Here is a 10,680-nt window from a genome sequence, read left to right on the forward strand (position 1 = left end):
TGATTTCATCCACGCAATGAATAGCATGATACAATTCTTTGCTGTTGCTTTTGAAGAGTTCATTGGCCAATCTTTCTGCCATGTTTAGTTTTAAAGCTATACTTTTACAATAACTTTTATTTTTTTGTGTGTATCTTCAACAAGTTAAGAAAATTGAATTCATTGAACTGAATAATGAGATTATTCAGTTTAGTGAATTTAATTTTCTTAACTTTTTGATGACAAATACAATCGTCAGCGAAGAACTAAAATTTAGAAATGGAAATATACAAAATTTTGGTTCTTTTCTCATTTTAACTATTTTATTTATAATAATTTTTAAACTTTTTGTCAAAATTGTGTTTTATCATAACATAAATTGTAAATTATTAAGAATCAAAATTTTATGAATAAAAAAGAATGTAATCACTTTAAAATAGATGTGATCAAGGGAGTAGTCTGGATTTTCTTCAGGGGAGGCAAAAATAAGATAACGTTGTTTATTAAAAAATAATTTTATTTTAACATTTGAAAATGCAAAAAGTAATTAGTTGCAATGCTATTCGCAATGAACATATCTAAATATTATTTCAACACTAGCCTATGGGAGTTCTGGCTAAATCTTGTCAAGATTTCTTTCTCAAATTTATTTTTAGCTTCCAGAATCCTCTTTTTATGCACATTCGTCACACAAAGACCGACAAGCCGATTTTCTGTCATCGTTGACCGTATCCAAGTTTTTACCCTGCGTAAGGTGCTGAAGGATCTTTCGATAGTGCACGTTGTGCAGGGCTGTGCAAGTGAGATAAGTAGCGCCCGTTTTATGGATGGGTTAAACAATTGCGTTTCTTTAACTAGTGCAGCTAGTTCTATCTCCATCAGTCCAGTATTTGGCACATTTTTTCCTTTCCATTGGTTGTACCAAAGTTCAGCTTCACCGAGGAAATCGTTCAAATTATGGTTTAAAAAAAAATCTTCATGTCATATCAAGCATTACGTGAGGGTACAACGTAAGCAATGAGAATGCGGGCGTTCTCCTCAGAAAATCGCCGTTCCAGAGACATTATTAATGAATCTATGTACGGAAAAATTAGTGATCTTCTCCAAAACTAACTAGGAGTCTGTGCTGGTAGATTCGCACTATGTTTCTGATGATTTATGACTCGCAGCATATTGAAATCTGTTCCAAGATGCTCGACGATTGTTTCAGCCTCTATTATAACACTTTGACTTTCAACAACTGCATTTCCACGATGTTTTCTCATGATATCTGTGATTTTTTATGTGATTTGTACATTGAAATAAGTCCACACTTTTTGACTGAAGAGCATTTACCACCGGTTGCAGGAGCGCTGAATATTTTGCTATGAGACAAACACTAACAATGAATTCTGATTTTGTATCTGCGCAATGCATTTGAAAAGCAGCTTTTCTCGTTGCATTGTTATCACCGGTAAAAATCTTGTGGGTATTGTGGGTACCGCTTCGAAGCGCCAAGCTTATCTTTACCGAAGAAAAATTTTTAAGAAAAAATTTGACTGTCATCTAAATTGTCATAAGTTTTTACTTGGCGCAAATCTTTTTACATTATAGTTACAGAAATTGTAGATAATACTTCCTAGCATTTATAACAGCTCTTTAGAATTAATATAATTTCTTCCTTCACTTATATCCTTGCACAAAAATTTACATTAAGTAAAGGATCCGCCACTGATTTAATTCCAGACTGATGCCAATACAGTATCAGTCTGGAAACGAACAAATTCTTTTCACATGAAACTAAATGAAACTATATAGCCTATTATTCTCACCACGTTTGCATTTATATACTGTACTAGCTGTTACTGTCTACCAAATTTCACCTCTTTAGGTTAAGCGGTCTGCTCTGGGCGATGATGAATCAGTGAGTGAGTGAGTCATTCAGTCAGTAAGTCAGTCAGGACAAGCAATTTTATATATTTAGATTTCCGACAGACGTAATTTTTGTACTGAACTGACTAAACTAATACGATCGAACCACGATCGTTTAATTTTGCGGTGTTCTGTTTGTTTGCGTTTGGAATTTGTCACTCGCTCGGAGACTTCTTTACTTCAACCTTCGTAAAAAGAGATCATTCCTTTTGCGTTTCTTCTGACTTCCAATTGATAAGTTATTTTCATTTGTTCTTTAATTTATTTAATTGCTTTTGTTTCTGTGACAATCTGTTGTCGACTTCATCGTAACAATATTATAAACAATGGATTCATAATAGTGGAATTATTATGAATCCATTATAATTATGCATGCTTTAATTAGTCCATAAATCAGACATTTAATCCTGTCACTAAATTCTATTAAAAAATTACTTTTTAAAACCATATTTTTAAGGTTAGATTGTTAATAAGTTCTAACGTATGGCCGGGTGGCCAAACGGTTAAGATAGCAATTCACCACCGGAATCGAACCCTAGAAAAATCTAGAAATTTCGTGGGTTGGTCTTTTCAGATATGTCGAGTCCTGCCGCTCACCCACCAGCCACCCGTATCTATATTGTCCACCTGTTCAACTTCGTAATAGACTTGCTAAAAAATAGGTCCTCTTAGTACCCACAGGGTGGAAAGAGTTCAAAAAGTATGTTTTAAAAATGAAATATCAAAATTTTAGAATTTCATTTTTTTAATAAACAGAATTTCGTATGCTGAACTTAATAAAAGATTAAAGGAAACATTTTCGTCGCATAATATTTAAATGGTTACTATTTATTTTAAAACAAACATTAATCATTAAAAATGTCTTGATTGATATACTGTCCTATTCTTGTTCTTGATTAAACATCTCTCCATAGATATAATTAAACGTGAGTGTGTCACGAATCCGGACCCTTCTATTGAGAACATATCTTTCTCCAATTTTACAATCAGAGAAGCAGTTTAGTTTGTATTTATAATACTATATGTTACATAATATATACATATATATTATAACTATATATACATGCAGTTTATATGTTTATATTATGTGAGATATTTCTTCTTCCATGTCGTCACTCACAGATGCGCTCATCAAGATAGTGCGGCCAATTTGTTATCCGAACAGAGGAACATGTTCTTCATTTAGTCTTTAATAAATGTCCCCCTCTACATATTAACAAGTTTAAGAATTTCTGTTAAATTAATGTCCAACGTTACTATGAAAGTATTTTTTTATGCAAAAAACTGTATATTCAAATACATCTTTCATGTCTTTTTATCTTCCATTCGTAATTTTTCNCACTTCACTAGAGTTTCTTGGATTATTAATATATCCCTAGGATTAGCCTTAACCCATGCAGCCTGGCCAACTGCTGATTGTTAAGCCCCTCGACCACCAAATGATCTCATTTGTAAGTTGGCGAGAAACGAAAGTTATTTATGGAATTATTAATAAATATAAACTTTCTCCCTTTATATAATTATCTTAATATTAAAATATGAGTTAAATTCACTTAATGATCATCTCTATGAATTTACTCTAATTATCAATACTTTGAATGCTTATTAAAGAAAGTCTTAATATACATTACGTCAACATATAAATAAGAATAATTTATTTAAAATTAAAAAAAAAGGTTAAATAATTGAAAAATTAATATTAAATTAGGCCTATCTAAATATTGATTGTAATTGTATGATTTATATTCATCGGAACAAACTTTTATTTAAGTTTATGCGTTATTTATTAAATCAACAACAAAAAAATATCAAATTAAACATGAATATTTCATGATGATTGTCATTTAATTTAACTAGAAATAAATTATTTGATTAAATTTAAATTAGATGTATGTTAAGTATAACAATTAAGAACAGAAATTAATTTATAAACATTGTCTGATTCATTGTAATAAAACAATTATTAACTTAAGTATAATCAATATCGATTAATACATAATTCATAATTGTAGTCATATCAAATATTAAAATAAAACAGGTCTGCATGCACGATTTTCAGAAAGGTTTGAGGTTTTAAACAAAACACATTTCTTCATAATGAGCCGTGCATTTATTATGTGTATAGCTTAAGGAGTAAAGGAATCGCGAAAAGTACATCAGTGTCTACGATGGGGTGCGAGAGAATCTAGGAATTTTCTACATACACTATTTAATTATATACATATAACAGAGGAAAAGTCTGGTGATCGATCAAAAAATGACTCTCCAAGATTTTTACATTTTTGGACTTAGGAGACCTTCAAACGTAGAGAAATTCAAAAAAATTGGGTTTTTCCCCTCTATGTATGAATGCTAATGTGTGTGTGAAGGCACAATTTCGTTCACCCATCTTGCAGCTTAATAACGCCTGTGATTTTGTCGAAAATTTTTGAAATTTTGTGAGGAGGTTTGTATTAGAGGAGTGATGCTAATAGATTTTGGTGATTAAAGATCAGGCGATAGGGGGAATCGTGTGTCATATCTCAATTAGGGTGAGATATAATAAAGATTTTACTCTTTATTAGCATTTATAATTTTTTATAAAACTTATTTGTACACTCAAAATTAAGTATTTTGCCGTTTTATAATAATTAATAATATAAAAAGTTTTTAGCAAAGTATCATAATAAATGGCACCACGCACAATTAATATTCCTTTGCTTGAAAACTCGTTACTCAACTCGTTGCTGGAATTTTTTACTAGTATTAATGAATACGAATTTGTTCTTATATACAGTATCTACTTACTAATAATGTGAATCTTCAATGTCAGGGTGTATGAAGTACTCTAAACGTAATTAAAGGGAAAGGAATTTCCCAAAAGTGCATCTTTGTACAGTACATAACAGGGAGAGAGGAGATTAAAAGTGGTTCAAAAACTGTACATGTAATTTATGGTTCTTGATGTAATTTGTTAATAGTTTATTAAACAGAACGGATATGAAAAACAAAAATATGGCCTGTTATATATATACTGCTTTATTAGTATTTCTGCTTGGATTGCCAAATGAAAGAAATTAAATCCCTAAAACCCTGCGTGTATGATCTCAAAATAGAAAATAAAATTATTGCTTTTAACGAATCTGAAAAAAATTATTTTTGGGAGTTTATATACTGTTTAATTCAACAATTATCATATGTATTATTATTTTCAAAATTTTCGAGAAAATCAGTGAAACCAATGCTAAATGTCGTTATAAATTTGAACTTTTAAGTGTAACGGAATTGAATAAAGGTTTTTAAATCCGTTTGAAACTTATTTTTACGTATTGTGGGTTTACATTAGCAATTTTTTCCATCGTTTTTCGTTAGGCAGACGTCATATTTTATAAAATAAAAAGTGGATAAAAGCCGAAAATCTATTTTTTATTTTCTAAATCCTCGTTTTTCCTTTCACACATTAAATCAAAGCGAATTTATCATTTAAATAATCCGACACGCACAATAGATATCAATTTGTGTATTTCTTTCAAGTCGAATCCTCTAGATCTAAACTATGTCAAAAATTCCAGATAAATAACTTTTTTACGGATAAAAATCGGTTTAATGGCTTATTTGCACGTTTCAAATCATTCGATTATAGCTTTAATATTTAAGAATCTTTTATCGTTTATTCGATAAATTAAGAAAAATACGAAGTAAATAAAAAAAAAATCGATTAAATAAGAAGTAAACGTCTAGCGGCGTATCCATGAAAATGAGAAAACTACTACTTATAATTGATGCGTAATGAGATCTGTCAAGGTGGCTTTCGTCATCTTCACTTACAAATGCTAGCGGGACATTAAAAGGATTGTATAAGTTGTCAATTGTTCGCACTTTCAATTGGATTAAGTCACCCGATATTAGCCTTCTTCCAAGATCCTATTTTATAAAATTCAAGATTATAGACAATGCTACCGAGAAACTAAATCTTTCGCATTTGATTTTATTTAAATAAATTGTTTTAATGAAAATTAAAGGTGACAAGTTTTCAATTTTTAGGTCTAAATGTTGTGTTTATCTAATGCTCAAAATTCTGCAAGCTCATATAAATTACGTGCTAACTTTTTTAATTTAATCGAGAGATCGAAGCAATTTTTGGCATCGTTTTAAAAACATATGTACGAGTTACGAAAGGTAACATTTAACTTTTCATCAAATCATCTAATTAAAAATAAATCCCCCCTTTTTTCCTAATAGCACAAAGTAATATTGTCTTCTTTATTTACTTTTTTTCTATTCTGCCAAGCGTGGCGCAGGTTTAATAATGCCTTACAGATCTCTCAATCCAAGTTAATCCTATTTAGGAATGTCTAAGTCAATCGTACATGATCCACTTGTGAGGGGTTGTGCTAGCAATCTCCGACTGCAACACCAATTTATCAGGACCACCCTTGAAGAAACGAATCTCGTTTTCGATCCGACTAACCCAACCACGCATCTTCTTGTACGCATTCTCTATAAGATATATGTTTGGCCATTCGAAGTGTCTTAGCTCACTCTCTGCTTTGCTACCATTCCGAGAGCCATGACCACGCTTTATTGTTGGCTATTACTCCTTGGATATTGCTACGGTAAGTCTTAGACTTTCTTATAGAAGAATGGAGAAATTTATAAGGGCAATCCCTCGTAAATTTCTTAAATTACTTCCGAATAACGCAAAAATTTCGCTTATACTTAAAAAGTTAAAATAAATTTTATTTTTTTCTCGTTAGCAGAACTTTTATTGGGTCTAATTAGTATTAATATAATAGGAAAATATTTTACTAAATGTTTAAAAATTTTAAACTTTATATTTAAAGGTTGCTTTGCTTTCGACGAAGACAAACAAAGTGACGGGCAAAACAAATTTCTGATATTTAATGATGATCCCGAAAGTCCGGCCATTTTCATGGTTCCTTCAGAAAGTCATTCTTTAGCTTCTTATTTGTTGGATAATATGTTAGATTCGTACGATCGCCAACTTTCGTATAAGAGGGCTCAAGCCTTTACTCCACGAATAGGAAGAAAGAAGAGGTCTACCGAAACTTCTTTGTTAGAACGAATGATGCCTGCACCCAGAGTTGGAAGGGGTGATCAAGATGTTGGAGGAATACAATTAAGGGCCGCTTTTATTCCTCGCCTAGGAAAAAGAATCTTCGATAGGGATGAAGATAAAAGAGCTCGAGCAGCGTTTACACCCCGAATCGGAAGGACAGCCTTCACACCTCGTTTGGGCCGTTAAATTTTGAAGAGGAAAAAAAAAACATTAGAAAATGTCTGAATTGTAAGAAATAAAAAACATAATTATAATAAATCTGACTCGCATAGAGTTCTTTTGTATTTCTATTCCTTAGTGTTTTTGAATCGAATAAACAAACAATAATTACCTCCCCTCACTTATGTTAAACCAAATTTTAAATTGTAATATCGTAATTTCTAAACATTAAAAATATTTTGGAACCATTTCGTTACTTTATTTCATTATACTCAAATGATAAATTTATTAAACACTATTTTTTAGTAATAAATTCGTAAGAAATATGAATAAATGTGTGGCTAGAAATCTTAAACACGAGCTAATATTAATAAAATTTAATAATAATTAGAATCAATTTATCTTTAATTTATGAAATATTTTATACAGGAATATAATAAATAAAATAATTGAAATTTAATGTAATTATGAATAAAACTTTTACGTTTTAATTTAAAAAAAAATTCTTATTTATTTATTTAAAAAATTATGATAAATTTTCTCATAAATGCCAGTTCTCGTACTTTTTTCAATTTTTGGCTCTTTATTTCTCTAGAAACTAAGGTGACATTTTCCCATACTCATGGTGGGTAATGGAAAAATGGAAAAAACCAGTGGACAAGGTGAAAATCACTAACACACTGGTCAAATCAATCGTAGATTCGGAGAAAAGGAATACGACATATCCAGAACAAACCGCCCACGAAAAATCGACCGGATTCAATCCCGGTCCCCCAGAACGATAGGCTGACGCCTTAATCCAGTTCTCATACCTAAGGTATAAATAATTTTTAATGCTTCTTCTAATGTATAAACGCCTAATAAAACTGTACTTTTTTAACAAAACTTTGAATGAATAAAAAGTTAAAATAAATTTTATTTTTTTCTCGTTAGCAGAACTTTTATTGGGTCTAATTAGTATTAATATAAAAAAAAAAAAATTTTTTTAAAAATTTTAAACTTTATATTTAAAGGTTGCTTTGCTTTCGACGAAGACAAACAAAGTGACGGGCAAAACAAATTTCTGATATTTAATGATGATCCCNTACGTTATAAATGTCCTTGTTAGAAATGAGAGCTGTCCTCAGTAAATTAAGTGTTAGAAATTGATTTCTGTTTTATCCTTATCTACTTTGGACTTTGTTTATTAATAGGACGTATTACACTGGTGTAGTTTCCGTATAGCAAATAGAAACGCTTTATAATTGTAGCAACAAAGTATGAACGTCCTGATGCATTTGAAAAATAAAACAGGCAAAGGAAATTTAACAGTTGAAAGTCATGGACATGGCTGTAATTATACAAGTACAGTAATATTATAAAATGTCTTCACTCAATACTTCGACACTGAAAATTTTTAATATCTATTTTAGCAATGATCTAAAGTTAAACACAAAAACCTGTGGATAAACACTAGTGGTCGTAGATATGCGCCTGATGACGTGAAGTTTTCCGGGTTTTCGTCACGTGTCTAACACCTAAATAAGGTTCAATTTCTCATAGTATGTCCTCACGAGAGGCATACTATAGGAAATTGAACCTACTTAAAACAAAAAAGTATATGAAAATCAAAACAAAATTTTTATTTTAAATTTATTAATTCATATTATACATGTGTTATAAATATTCTATTATATTTTCCNTTTAAATTTTTTAGATTTATAAACCTAACCGAAATTTCGTATTCTGAATAAAAATATTTGGTTAACTTTATTTTATTCAGCAGTAATTCTACATCTACTTATATTATTCATGTATTTAGATAACTGTGTAAAATATATATCTACTGCATAAGCAATAGAGTCATAGGAAAAATCTTCATCAATGTATACACAAATGATAAAGTAAATATTTGTAAAAGTAATAATAAATCTTATATAATATTTAAAAGATTAGAAAACTTTTAATGTGAAATAAAACAAATAGTTTAAGTTATCTCTTTGTGAAAGCCGACAAATTCATTATAAATTAAACGAATCTACTTTCTAGTAATGGAAAGAAAATTAATAAATTTAAATAAAATGAAAGTGATAAAATATTTGTCTAAACATTAAATGTAAATTAATTCTTTTATTATTTCAATTTTTTTATTTATTTTTCTTAATGAGAAAAAAATCTTTAAGATGGATTGACGGGTTATGGGCAATCTGTCAAGTGAAGCTGTCTCCCGGGATGACTTTTTACAAAAATCTTCCCTCTATTTAGGTGTTAGATGCGTGAAGATAACCTGGAAGATCCCACATGGCTGTTGTCGAGGTGCGAACTCGCAACCTACTACCAGTGTTCGGCGGTTTTACTACGCGATTACTGATGGGCATTTTCCCCAAAAGATGTCGAGCCGTATGGAATTACCGTATACGGAACGTCTCAATTTTGCTTTTTTGTTTAAAGATCCAAACATCTAAAGGTTTGATATTTAATATCACGCTGGTTGTCACATCACGGTTTTACATTAACAAAAAAGTTAACGAAATTATTTTTTGTAATGGCCTATATAATTTTCTAATAAGACTGTGTTTATGTGCAAGTTATGTAACTAATAACATGTAAATGATCATAAAAATAAACTATTGTAGACTTATTAATTCATATAAATTCTTTTCATATCTTGCAATTTAGCAAGCTTTTACTAGTTTTGCAGGCCTGTAGCAACTCAACTCATTGCGTCACTTGCAATGAGAGAGGTTCAATATATTTGAGTGATAATAAAAGAATTTCTTATTCAAAAGATTTATTAATTCTTGTCGCTCAACTTTCTGGTTTGCTCATTTTAATATTAATTTTAAAATTTTCATGTTTGTTTTTTTCATTTTGCATTAACATTTTTATTTTAAGTTATTTTCGAGAATTAAAAGAAACCCATCCACTAAAATCTCTTCTGAGAATAACTCGTCGAGTTGACATTCTTTTATTCATTCCCAATTATTTTTTAATTTTGTTAACAACAGAAAGACTATTGTAAATTAAATTTTGATCAAGAATTCTAACGGCATTTCTTTTGAATAAAATGGCCCTAAGAAGAAGAACCCTTACGATTAGAGGAAAAAGAAACAAAAAACTATGTTCAATTAAATGCCGTGGAATTACGTATCCATTTCTGCCCGAAAATTAGTTATGAACGTATTGCATGGTTATTCGAACGTTTACAAAAAGATAAAGATTATGTGACGAGGAACATACCGGCACGTGATTGTTGATTGTTAATATTAGTTTTTATTAGAACTAACCAGAAATAGGATGCATCTATGTGTCTACGCAGAATATGCTAAGGCGATATCTTTTCTCTATTTGTTAAAATACTAATCTTGTATACCGAGAAATGCTATCTTATATTAATAAATTTTATGTAAATCAATTTATTTGCTTCTTTATTTTTCTATTTATTTGTAACTTAACAACAATTTTTTACAACAAATATTTTGCTGGGTACAACTAGTTCAGTCAGAATATCGGAGTTAATTTAGTGCCAATTTGATGCAAAAATTTAAATTAGTTAATAAATATAAATATAAATATAAAATATAAAGTGAAAA

General features: G+C 29.9%; 1 protein-coding gene across 1 annotated transcript; it reads left to right on the forward strand.

The window, feature by feature from the left end:
* The first annotated feature begins 6,381 nt into the window (after positions 1–6,381).
* LOC111623239 lies at positions 6,382–7,214 on the forward strand. Its single transcript, XM_023365733.1, has 2 exons — positions 6,382–6,485; positions 6,714–7,214. Exons 1-2 carry the CDS (start codon positions 6,440–6,442, stop codon positions 7,133–7,135), a joined length of 468 nt encoding a protein of 155 aa, XP_023221501.1. The 5' UTR covers positions 6,382–6,439; the 3' UTR covers positions 7,136–7,214.
* Positions 7,215–10,680: the final 3,466 nt, after the last annotated feature.

This window comes from Centruroides sculpturatus, unplaced genomic scaffold (genome assembly GCF_000671375.1).
Source record: "Centruroides sculpturatus isolate CEXI.00-Female unplaced genomic scaffold, Cexi_2.0 scaffold262, whole genome shotgun sequence".
NCBI classification, from domain to species: Eukaryota; Metazoa; Arthropoda; class Arachnida; order Scorpiones; family Buthidae; genus Centruroides; species Centruroides sculpturatus.

Excerpts from the sequence above, each read along its gene's own strand:
- LOC111623239 (XM_023365733.1), top strand. The coding sequence starts at position 6,440 with ATGACCACGCTTTATTGTTGGCTATTACTCCTTGGATATTGCTACG. Across the intron at positions 6,486-6,713 it reads ACTCCTTGGATATTGCTACG|GTTGCTTTGCTTTCGACGAA; the intron begins GTAAGTCTTAGA and ends TTATATTTAAAG.